We start from the raw sequence: 13476 nt of genomic DNA, 5'->3' as shown, positions 1-13476 counted from the left end.
TACTGGTTTCTTACTAACAAAGTACCAAATAAATAACTATATAATATAGTTATTTATTTGGTACGTTGTTACAATGTTAGTAAGAAACATAATATTCTAAAGCTTAAGAAAATTACTGTATTACAAAGTAATGTTTGTACAGTTACAAAAAATGTATACTAAACTGTAAAAAACCCAACAATTTTAGACTAGGTTTCTTCAAGAACTTGCACTTGGTAACAACTACGGATGTTGTTAATTGTCGTATTCGATTGGGAACTTTCGTTGTCAACGTAAAGATTCGTTGAGTACTTTTTGTATTTGAATTGTAAATTTGTGCTCAACAGAAAGTCATTCGAATAGAAAACGTTGACAACGAAAGCTTTTTCGTTAAGAACAATTTCAACGCTCAAAATACTCCGTTAAAGAAGTACTCAACGGAAAAACTGTACTCAACGGTGAAAGTCTAAATCGAATACGACAATTGACTAATGTCAACACAGAGAATGATATAGGAGGCCCTAGGCCTACCGTATAAAAAAAACAAAAAATATAATATGGCAATACAGTATAAACCAAAACAACCATACAAGTTACAGTATTTACTATTTATTAATCAATAAAACAGTAAATAAAATACGAGTATATAACACAGTTAAGTTATAAATATATATCACATATGAACGGAAAACTGAACGGAAAACTAAATGGAAACTAGGCCAAATTATTCGCTAGGCCTTGTACGTATGAGACAGATGGGGAGAAAGACCCCTTCTTCACGAAATCGTCTGCAGCCTCCGAACAGAAACCCACTTCCTGGTTCGGCTTTGTACCTCAAAATTCGCATGGCAAACAAAGAAAAATTCAACAAATACATGTCTTGCAAGCTACACTTAGGACCTTAGAACATGAAACAATAACAATCGCAGCAATATACCGTTAAATTATTGTTTTATTTTAGAAGTTTATCAACATCTTCCGAAAACCGGAAGTGATCGCACATGCTTATAATACTACAGCACAACAACACAACGTTCACCTAGCTAGGCCACTTCCTGGTTTGCAAAAACATTCGAAAAATCGCGATAAACGAAATACTAGTGATGATATTTCGTTTAGACGTACTCAGATAATCAACACATAAAATACATTAAACAATTCCAATAAATATTTGCTTACCAGCGAGAAGTAGTAAATCTAGGTTTTTAGTAGAGTCCATTGCCATCTTGTTGTCTGTGCCTGGCTATATCTAGGCTTGAAACACTTGCTCAAAAAACAGCTCGCGCTCATCAATCCTCCTGTGACAACACACAGTAAAATATCACTCCGCATTGTGAAATGCCGGAACTGATTTGCATGTGTCGTATAAACCAAATGTTTTGTCGTACCTCCGAGCAAACAAAAGGAACACACTTTCACCAAAAACAAAGAAAACAAACTTGGAATAGATCAGAAATGAACAAACCAGAAAAATAAGACCCTTTCTATGATGACTATGAGTATTTATCAAATTTTAATGTTGATATTATTTAAATTAAATATTATTTAATCTAGCAATATTCTGTTTTAAATTTTATCATTTAATTAATTATATATCAATTTTAATAATTATTATATTTTTAAATAATTGTTCAAATTCCTTTTTTTCAAATCTATTATATTTATATTATTTTCAATATCAATTATTCAAATAAATTACGGTACATAAAATTATTATGATTAAAATATTTTATATTTCTTTTTATCATCTCTGTATTAATTGAGGCAAAAATATAACCATTATAAATTTGTAAAAATAATATATAATACATAAATTTGATCGTTAATAAATTGTACCAAATAAAATTCTTCCGATTTTAAGTACAGTATTTAAACAAATAGTAAACTGGTGATCAGCATGCATTCTGTTTTACACCCAATTATTATAATAGGCCTAATGTAAAAATAAATATTCCACTGTATACGAATACAAAATAGTTTCTTCACCATATTAATACAATAACTTGTTTAACTACCATATATCCTCGGGTATAATCCCACTTCAGGTCTAATCCCACCCCTACTTTATGTCTGATTTCACAAACAGGCATATCCCCAGGTATAGTCCCAGTATTGATTTTTGGTCTGGATGTAGGCCTCTCTCTAGCCAGTTCAGATGAGTTTTTATAAGAAATATTTACCAATTATTTTTTTTCCTGAATCAGGCTTTCCCTGGGTATAGTCCCACCCCTCAAAGGTGGCCCAATTTCGTGTGTTCTCGGAGGTGGGATTATACCAGAGGATGTAAGGTATATCTAATAAACTAAAGATTTCTCTTTATAAGCCAACTGACAATATCCATTTTTATGGAAATTTAAAAAAAAATCTTTTTTCTTCTCTGTATTTCTCAAGCCTTGAAAGGGTATAGTCCCACCCCTCAAAGTTGGGCCAATATTCGTGTGTTCTCGGAGGTAGGATTATACCAGAGGATGTACAGTATATCAAATAAACTAAAGATTTATCTTTTTAAGTCAACTGTGATTATCCTTTAGAGGCTCTGGATGGAAATTGAAAAAAAATATTTTTTCTTCTCTGTATTTCTCATGAATCTTGGCCTTCATATAAGATTCAGCATGGAGAGTGACAGTCACAAATATGGCTGCTGCAGCTTCAATTCATATACCAATGTCAAGCCCATGTTACTAAATCATGCATCAATATTTTTGCAATGACTGCATTTTGTTTTTCTTTCTTTTTTTGACATACTAATGTAATAATGTTATAATAACTGTACTGTGGATAAACTGATTTATGTGATTCTTCATATTATTTCTAAATAATAGTATAATTCATTTTTATAGCTCTTTAGTTGTATAAATATCACAAAACAACACAAAGCCTTACTGATGATACTGATTCCATTTACCGTCAATTTAAAACTAATCTCTGTATATCAATTATATAATCAAGAAAGAAATCGTCTCATTCCAAATTATATTTCAAATATGGTCTACGTTGTTTCATTATTTAAGTCTAGAAACCCAAATACGATTAAGTTATTAGCACATTTTATTGTATGTCCTGGTCAAGAAACCAACATTTTATTTGGCACACTAAGAAATGTTTATGTTTAAAGGTCACTGGCCTATACACAGAATAAAGTCTCCCTTTGAGGAGAGTTGAACTTGAACTTGATTACACAACACAATCCTGGAATTGGAACTTGACAAGCATTGCATCACTGTGAAAGTTACTCAATTCATTATCTCTTTCAATAACAGAGAAAACTGTTCTGCAACCATAAATTCTTTTCACCAAAATTGAAATAAGCTGATGCAGCACTATCGTATCATGCTGTATGATCGTACCATTTGGTAGGCAATATTATAAAAATTGCTATTTTTATTTTAAAAAGCCTTTGTTGATACTGCCGGACATCTTGAATACTGGAAATTTTCAGAAAAATGTTACAAATTCTTCTCCAAAATTGAAATTGGAATGTTCCAAAAATCTGACTCCCTACTCCCATGTTTTTGGGAGAATTAGTAGTATTTGTACGTTGGTATTAGTAAATTAAGTAGTGAAACGTGATTGGTTAATAAACAGTGGAACAAAATAACACAACAATTCAAATTCCAACATCATGCAAAGAAGAAAAATTAAAAACAAAACAAATCTTGAAAGTAAAGTCAAGAACTCAAAAAATAAAAAACAATTTTACATGCAAAACATGAATTGAACTAAAACATATTAATTTCTATAGAAAAAAAACTATAAAATTTGACATTTTAACAGGTTATTAAAATATTTACAGAAAACATGAAAAAACTAACAGTAAAAAACCAGAAATTTAAATGAATTCGCAATAGAAAACAGCTTAACTGAATTATCCTATAACATGCATGAACAACAAACTATTACAACATTTTAATATTGAAATTTAACTGGAAATTAAAACAGACTTGAAGTCCTGCAAATTGACATTACAATCTTCTTTACCCTAGAAATACCTAAATAAGGTAAAACAAAACAGAAAATCATATTTTATATAAAATATAATATTTTAAATTTTACTTCTTCTGCTTCAACATTACACACAAATTGTAGATATATTTTATGATAGCCTCAAAATTTGTTGATGAAAATACACCCTACACTCCCTCAATATTCGGACAATAGGAACATTTTGTTTTATTTTATGTCTTTAGGCAATGTGGCCAAGGATTACCATTAGTAAATTAATCACCATCCTATCAGATAGGTGGTAATCCCCCTGATACAGGGGCTATTGATGACTGTTGCTTTACTTACCATAGATGAACTTAGAAGATGACCTAATTAAGTATTAAAATGTTAACTTTTATCATACTATACATCTTCATCACAAAATAATGCATGAATCATTGCTCCTCTTCTGACAAATAAGTGCGAACAATCCCTTTGAGTGGACCTCAGAGTGCCAATTGTCTTTTGAGTATAGATAAGTTTGAGTAGACTATCATAAGGCAGGCCTTATGTTCTAATCTAGTATGTATTGTGGTCTATCATGTTTATTATACATGTATCATAATATTCTCTTGGTTTAGGTCTTTCCCTAAAAAAAATCAAGAACTATAGGTGGCAGCAGACAATAAAAAAATAAACAATTGATTAAAATCAACATTTACAGTGCATCAAAAAATGTCACTTAGTGCCTTCTTGATTTTACTTCTGCAGAAGGTTATAACACAATGTTTAGTTAGGAAATTGTAAAATAAACTCCTCATTTGGGGTCTTGAATCACCCCCCCCCCCCCACTCCAGATACTCATAAGCAACTCTGCTCATAAGGACATGAATTGTGATTTTATCTTCCTTATTAATTTTTTTTCCCAGAACTTTGTATTATATAATATCAGTTTTCTTTTTAAATTTTATTTAAAATATTTTCTTTAAATAGCAAAATTAATATAAATAGTTTAATTAAAACTATTCAATATTACTTTTTTTTAAAGTACAAGTAGTAGGAAACAAAATGCAACAACTGAAATAAAATAATCCAAATTGTTATAGAAGTTTAAATATCACTGTACACTCTTTCAAAACAAATTATTTGCTGCCCTCTATAGTCAAACACAGTGACAACCTATGGTTGTCGTCAAAACAATATCATTTTTGTTTAATATAACCAAGATACAAGGTCAAACCATAGCTGAATAATTGCCTAATCTACTAAACTAAATAACCATACTTTTTCAATTGTTATACCAGTAATTAAATTTACATCATAATATCGGCCTAGTTAATCTAAAAAATTATGAAATAATAATATCGTATTTTGTATTTATTTCTATGTTATTCTATACCAACTGCAATCATGATTTACGTTAAAATATCAGTTATATAAAGTTGTTTCTTTCTAATTTAATTTAATTTTCCAGTAATTTGCCTTCGGATTAATGCCTTTCCAAGTAAAAAAATAAAAACCTAAACAAACATACTGTAGACAAAATAGACAACACACACACATCACCAATTTGGACTTGGTACCAAGATAACATACACGATATACACACATATGGCCTAATGACCGATAAACAAAACATACATATTGATAAACAATTATTATAATCCTTGTCTGCTATAACTTATTTAAACAAAGACCGAAGAACAAAAGTTGAACAAAAAAATATTGATAAAATAGATATCAGATATAAATATGAGTGCACATCAAATGTTTTCGAAAAAACTAAAACAAATTTGGCGCAAAAATGATTTGTATCAGTATCACGTCTCGCTTTCTGAACACTCATTGCTTTCAAGTAAAATGTGTACCTCATTCTTTATTCGGGTCACAGGATTGCAATCCTTCCAGATTCATTCATTCACACACGCACATTTTTTCAGTTATAACAATAATAACTGGGGCGCGCCCACACTAGAAGCAAAGGCTTGTTTGATGGATGCCACTAATGATACTTGGATTATTTTGTTTAGCTATCTTCTTCGGCTATCTTCCTTGTAGTATTACAATTTTTATTAATAAAAATTAAAAAAGTAGAAAAAAAAAATTTTAACTAACCCAGTCACCTTTATGCTGCATCCTTAAATCAGGCAAGTAATGGGTCATAGGTATAGCTTCACAATGACCTGAACCGAATATCATGGGGATGGGCTTACATCTGAGCCTGTAGGCCTACAGAAATAATTTATTGACCACTTACCAAGTTCTTTGAAGGTTCTTGCTTCCTCAACACCTAGATAATCCTCTTCTGGGCTCTGTAGAGCCGTGCATAGCATAGGGGTAAGAGGTAGTCCATCTGTGGCTTGTACTATTACGGCTGGTCCTTGTTCCATACAAGATGTCAACTATAAAAGTAAAACAAAATAAAAAAGATCCATTCTTGAATACGGAATTAGATGACAAATGTGGGGGGAATTTACTATGATGACTGGGTCTCACTCCTGACAAGTTTTTAGACTTTTTTCAAACTACTTGCCATTCTTATAATTTTTGTCATTTTGTAATGAGAAAGGTAATCTAATGATATGGATGGGCCACTAAGAGGCAGTCCAGATCTGTATGCAGCCCTAAGTCGGCCTAAATTTGTGGATCAAGTGCTAACCCAGGGCCAGCCCTAGGCCGACCGAAAATATTCTTGTAAATGGGGTCTAAAATATATTCCAAATGTAGCACATCTTGTCATCAAAATTGGACAAGGTAATTCTTACTTCATCAAAATAGGACACAATATACACACTATACAATAATGATAATAATCTAAAAAATATGGCAATTGAATGTAGAATGGGTATGCGAAATATGGTAATTAATAATAACAGCTTAACTTCTACTTATTAAATTTTATAATATGATGTTCAATGTCTATATGGATGTCAAGTATCAATGACCTTGGTATTCTATCTACCAGGTATAAAGCTATGACACTTAATAATACCAGTAGCTTTTGGTGATATTGGCTATTAATCCTTACAGGTATTTAGTAGTAGAAAGGTGGTATAATTGCTGATGGTAAAAAGGCATTTTCTAATCATCAGGTGTTTGGTTCGACCTACAAAAAAGTCGATACCACATTTATCTATCTTGAAGGTTATATCTCATTTTTTAGCAGGTCTAGATGACATCGACAGTATAGTTGATGACATGATTTTGGGATGCTCCCATTTGGGGGTTGGGTTTGCAGACTATACCATTTATTGGATAGGGATATTACAACAAATTTATTTTTTGAGTATTATATCTCTTCAGGGAAAATAGGCTATTGTCTGTTTATTAAGGTGAGCTTGGCACATATACTAAATTTAAGCGGCAGTTCCAAAACATTCCCTTTAATACAAATTAAAGTTAAAAGGTTAAATATCCACCCTACCACCTATCTACACAGAAGTTAATTAAGCTGGCTAGATTTCCATACAGGTGATCTTTTTACATACACTGATGACAAAATGATTATACTTTGAACATGTGGAATAATTTTCACTTTGAGCAATTAGTAACCAATTAGTTAGCTAAATTATTATCACACAATAGGACCTTGTTCTAGCTCCAAAACAAGGGTTTCATTGAGATTATATCAGACAAACATGTATAGCACAGTAGAATCAAGTGAAAAGAGGCGGAATTGAATGGGTATTTTATAAATTATGCAACTTGTATAAAAAATGAAATAGCTGGAAAATCATTGCAGGTTCAAGGTTGTAGGTATTAGTTAAGTAGAAATAATACTGAAATTATCAATGCTTTTCAACGATTCAATTATTGTTTGTACACACAAGTCAACCAAAATGGTTTTTATGAGCGCTTTGCGTTTAGAGTAGGGAAGAGGGTAAAGGTCAGAGAGCGACCAACCACACCCATTTGACTGGTAGAATATAGAGTTTCAACCTTATGTATTTGGCAGCCTATGTTGGTATGGGACACTACTAAATAGTTGCTTAAACATAGTAGACAACTATTGAATTCTTCCCATTTTGTATGAACAGTACTACCATGAGAATCAACCTATTTTCATGTCAATATAGCTTGACTACTACTACAACTTGATTATTACTTATTACAAGAATATAACTTGAGAAACATACCAAATCAGGATAGTTTATACTCGCTAGTGTAAGCACTGACGGGCGTCGCTCTGACAACGACATTTCTCATTCTCCTACAACCTACAGAGACAAAAAAAAAAGATTATTTTTTAGTTATTTTATAAACCAACATATCAGTATGCAAAAATAAAACAATATTTCTTGAGGTCCAGTTATTGGGTCCACAAATAGCAATAGAATGGAGTAAGAAACACGGTTTATGTTTAAACCTTTGTATAATATTTATACAAACAATGAATGTTTCAGAGTGTGATGGATCAAATAATTTTATGAGGTGAAAGATGAAATTATATAGAGGAAAGGCCAGAGTGAAAAAAGTACTATTACACAATCATTAAATAGTACATACTATTGCATCCCATGTGACCCACAATCGTCCAATCAAATGACAGGAATTTTTTTAGGTGTTTACTGTTATATAATACTGTGTATCAATTAGTGTTCAGGTTTGGCAATAAAAACAAGAACTATCGAAATATATCTTCACCTTTAAAATATTAATTAATCTAAATTGTTTACACTGAATTTTACAAAATATCTGACACTTTGATATACCAAGTATTATGAATATAACATGTCAACAGTAATTGAATAAACAGGCTTATTACTTCAAAATGGTATCTGCTCTTGAAATCAATATAGTGCATAACAGACTGGATTAAGGGTCAAATATATGTCACACAGATTTATGAAAATCTAATTAAAGTGTCAAATCCAAGGTTTATTAGAATTTGACTATCAAGCAAAATTGAACTTCCATCCTAGAAATTATGATTGTTAATGTTACTAAATAAGATCAAACACTTTTTTGACAGACCAAACATACCACACAAAATAAATGACCCCTTTTCGGATTACAGTACTAACAATTAAGTTTCTAATCTTGCAGTTATTTGCAAACTCGGTGATCAAGATATGATTCTAGATATAGATTATGTACCATGGGTTTTCAAATCCTGGGTAAAAGCAACTTAATGGCATTCACATATGTACTGTACTCACAGTGTAGTCAGTACATTTTCATGTCATTACACGAGAGTTGATTTCAAGAACAGGTTGTCCACTGGTCAATAACCAGTAAAACCCTTCCGGTACCTAGCCCGTTTTGGCCAGTAATTTTTTCACAGAAATCTCATACATTTTAATATTGTTAATGACCAGTAAAATAGAATTTGTGCCAATATTAAACTTGGTTTACTAGCCCGGTGGGCCAGTTAAACTAACCTAAAGACAAGCCCTGATTATTATCATATCCTTACTTATATTAAGTACTAATTATTAAACAAACACTGTTATTGGGGACCCCCTTTGGAAACAAACCTTTGGGCTTAAAAGGTTCATAGTTCATAGTTCCTTTATCACTGCTTTCCATGTTATTTTTCTCAAGTCTTTGTTGTATTATTCTATGTATTTATTTTCATTCATATTTTATGATGTTTTATAAATTGTACTGTTCTTGGAAAGCAATAAATATTACTGACTTACTTAATAGATATACAGAGTTTAAAAAGAATCAATTATAAAACTAGACATGAAACTCGTCACTTTGACGAGTTAGTTATCCGCACAACGACAAACGCCACGTGCACGTCATACGTTGGAATATTGCACACAGATAAAGATTATGGCATTATGACAAGAACTGAAGAATATGATATGCTGTTAGTGCTGAATTCTGTCAATTTGTGTCATATAGTATATACATGCAAAGAGTATAATCTGTATACATATTACATACAGTGTAGAATAGGTGAAATTACGGGACCCGCCATTTATTCCAATTTTTAACATGGCGACGGTATCAAAATGAAACACTTAAATAGCAATTTCTGGAGGAAATTATCTCAGGAACAACATATTAACGTGTAGAAGAAATTTGAATACGTAAAATATAGATGCGCACCCTTTTAAATGTGATGAACTATTACGCAAAATAGGAAAATACGACTTTTTTTATTCAACTGGCCATATGATGACGTCACAACATCCGATTGACAAAATGTTTACATGAATTCGTATCTACAATCCAATAGCTTCCAGAAAACGTTTTAATCGTGATTATCACATTTTATTCTTACGAGCTATTACAGATTAAAATTTACTGTAAAGATGAAATTAATGACCCACGTAATTAAAATTTTTAGGCATGATGACGTCATAAAAATTAAAATATTTTTATCTCATGCTAAAGAAAGTTGATTGACCTACACAATATATAAATTTAGGAGAAAAAGGAATACAGATAAGCGTGATGCGCTCCATTGAATGTGATGAGCAATAACGAAAACATTCGTGTGGCCATACGATGACGTCACAATGTTTTTTTAGCCTTATCGATGCATGATCCGATATCTACAACTCATCAACTTCTAGATTTTGTAATAAAAATAAACGGTTCACGGTTTACTTTAGAAACTATGACTGTTTAAAAAAAGACATAATTTTGACGATTTTTTAAGCTTTTTCATAAAAAACGCGCACGAATTGTCTAATTCAACGTGTTTGTATGGCGTTATTTAAACTGGAAAAGGTCTAAATTGTTTTCAAAATTACTAGGAAAGACTTGAAAAATATAATTCAAGAGAAAAAAATATGTTTTTAACGCTACGTGCGCACCGCGTGCGTAAAAAATTGCGCGCCCGTGGGAATTTTTGACATGCTCAAAATGACAAGAAACGCATAAAAAGTTGATTAGAAATTAATTTTGCGCATTTTGAAATTTTAAATGCGCGTGCGCGCGTAACTTCTTGTGAAACATGCCATTTTTAATCCGTAGAAAGTTTGCCCCTGATATGACTTAAATTTTGTCAAAGTGTCAATACTAAATGACTTTTGGTTTTTAATCTATAATCAATCATTGAAATTCATAAAATTGCGCGTAAGTCACGTTGCGCAACTATGATCATTCAAAAATAGGAGGTGCACAACTTCACGTAAATGCCCATATGTTGTCAAAGTTATGAAATGTTATGTTTACACATTTTAGAGAAACGCGACTCACAAAAAGGAAGGAAGGATCCAAGAATAATACAGAAAAAAACTATTGATCCCATACAATAACAAGGAGTTATCCGCTTGGTATACCAAGCGGATAACTAATTAGTACCAGTTGTACATCATTCAATTCTGATTGGCTGATCATCACATCACATGATTTTATTACTACAAAGCATACTCATTCAAACTGACTATAAAACGAACATACGTAAAATGACACATTGGTCTCGATGGGTTAATTTCAGGAATTCATCCAAATCCTTGGATTACGTTAAACTAATGTTTTAAAAGAGTAAAATACTTTAGGGAAACTGGAGTCGTTCAGAACACATACAATTCCAAACACAATTAACTATAACGCATTAAAATGAAAAACAATGTTAGATTTTCTTGTTATTGCAATTGTAAATATATGAAGTACAGTACTATAATACGTGTATAGCCCGTGTATGGTTGTTTCTTAATGTGAGATATAAATCATTTTATCACAGATAAAAACTATTATTTAATAAAATGAAATCTACAAAAGTTTTATCAGTAACTTGGTAATTGCCAATTAAATTTAATTATTTCATTGGCAAGTTCATTATAAATTGCTTTTTTCTAAGTAATACAATAATATTTTATTAAATATACTAAAACTGTATACTGGTATAATGTTTAGTAAATATTAACTTTATAATAAAATTATTTATATTGCTGGGATTTGTTAAAGTGATTAATTTCGAATTTGAAAAACGAATCTAGGTCAAATCCTAACGAGAACAACTAATGTCTTATCTACATCCGTTAACAAGTAAAAAGAGCTTTGTCTGTTATATCATAGATTTCCAGTAGTTTTGCACAGTACTAAAGGGTCAATGTGTCCATGGCCTATAGTCAATAATAGGCTAACATATTATTATGACTGACATAGAAGATGGGCCTAAGGTTATATCACTGTCTAGACACTGTACTAATGTACACTATGGTATGCAAAAGGACCATGTCAAAATGATATTATACAGCAGTTACTGCAGTAAACTACATTTTGTTTACTCTTTAACTTATTTATGTAATTATCTAGTGACTGATACATTATCATTCGTTTAGTTACTGCAATAAATGCAGTAAAATAATTTTGTAAAGTTTCCTAAAGAAATCAGGAAAACATGTGACAACTTTTCAAGAAAGTTCTGGTTATGGGAGGGTTGAATGTACTGTACATTATGATACTGTACACGAACTTGGTTCAAATACAGTAATTAGTCAATTTCATTTATTGTTCAAGATGAAACTTTTGAATACAGCCCTGAAAATAAAGCAATGCTAATGCTAATATTTTTGGAAGATCTAATGTGACCAAAAACTGAAACTATTCATTCATTCATCTTTTATTTCTAAAAAAAATAATTCTCCATAGCTCAAGAACAAATTAGTGTCTACATTATTATAAATATAAAGGAAAAAATATATAAATCTTTCTATTTCACAATATATACATGAATAGTGTACAGTACATAGCACATTTCTAGCCTTAATTTGAAAAAAATGTCTGCCTGTGTTAGCCTACAGTACTACGTCCCTTATTAAACTAAAAAGTACTATCAAAATAATACACTATCAAAATAATACACTATATTATATAAAACACATTCAACACTGAAATGCCAATAAAATAAATAAAATCTCACCATTATTAGGTACGATAGCATAAAGAAACAAAGAAATATGCCAACGATAAAACCAACGCCCCAACCATCTACGAGACTCTCTCACATAAATGATAAAATAAAACAGAAATCAACTAAACTAAACATAGAAACTGAAAGAAGAAGTGAATGTTTAATAATTAATAACCAATAAAACCAAGTATAACAGCAACACAAGCAGTCTAAAACAAAGAGATTTTATGGAAAATAGCAATTGAGTGACATTAAAATATTTATGTTTTGAACTGTATAGACCACTATGATAGTCGCATGGTAGATGGGATGGGCGGATCTCCATTGCAAACATTTTTTATTTTTAATGCCTATTTAGAGGATTTTTACAACCTTGTTTTTAAAGTGTAGAAAACATTTCAAATTTTGGATTTAATCTTTTTTTTTTTTTAATTTCAATTTAATATCGTGATAAAAACATAGGGAAGGGGAGTTCTCCTTCGCAATAACAAATTTAAAATTAAGAAACAAGTCAATTTAGACAACTTCAAAAAATAGATTTACATTTAAAAGAATTTTTATTTTGATAGTGTTAAAATATTGGTCAAATTGATTCGCATTTATAATATTATTATTATCGCCTCATATTGTAAGATTTGACACACCTACTTCAAGTAGTGTGAAATCGGTGAAGCATGACTGATATTCAAGTAGGCGTGTCCACATGGCTAGCAATTCAACGCCTCAGTGGTTTCAAACAACACAAATTAGATGAA

At 31.0% G+C, this 13476-nt stretch overlaps 1 protein-coding gene across 7 annotated transcripts in view; it reads right to left on the bottom strand.

The window, feature by feature from the left end:
- Nucleotides 1–13476, bottom strand: part of LOC144843115 (uncharacterized) — a 52748-nt gene that overhangs the window by 11734 nt on the left and 27538 nt on the right. For 6 of the 7 annotated variants that reach the window (XM_078699829.1, XM_078699834.1, XM_078699833.1 and 3 more), the window contains 2 exons: nt 8040–8120; nt 6161–6305 (listed from right to left, as the gene is read on the bottom strand). In XM_078699829.1, the coding sequence (XP_078555955.1) occupies nt 6161–6305; nt 8040–8102 (208 nt within the window). In that variant the 5' untranslated portion in view covers nt 8103–8120. Of the gene's footprint in view, nt 1–1158; nt 1409–6160; nt 6306–8039; nt 8121–13476 lie in introns of those variants that run through there. The other variant, XM_078699835.1, reaches the window with a different exon arrangement.

The sequence above is a fragment of the Antedon bifida genome, chromosome 5 (assembly GCF_963402885.1).
Source record: "Antedon bifida chromosome 5, ecAntBifi1.1, whole genome shotgun sequence".
NCBI lineage: Eukaryota > Metazoa > Echinodermata > Crinoidea > Comatulida > Antedonidae > Antedon > Antedon bifida.
The sequence above is the reverse complement of the archived record's forward strand: the minus strand, read 5'-3'. Positions and strand labels throughout refer to the sequence as shown.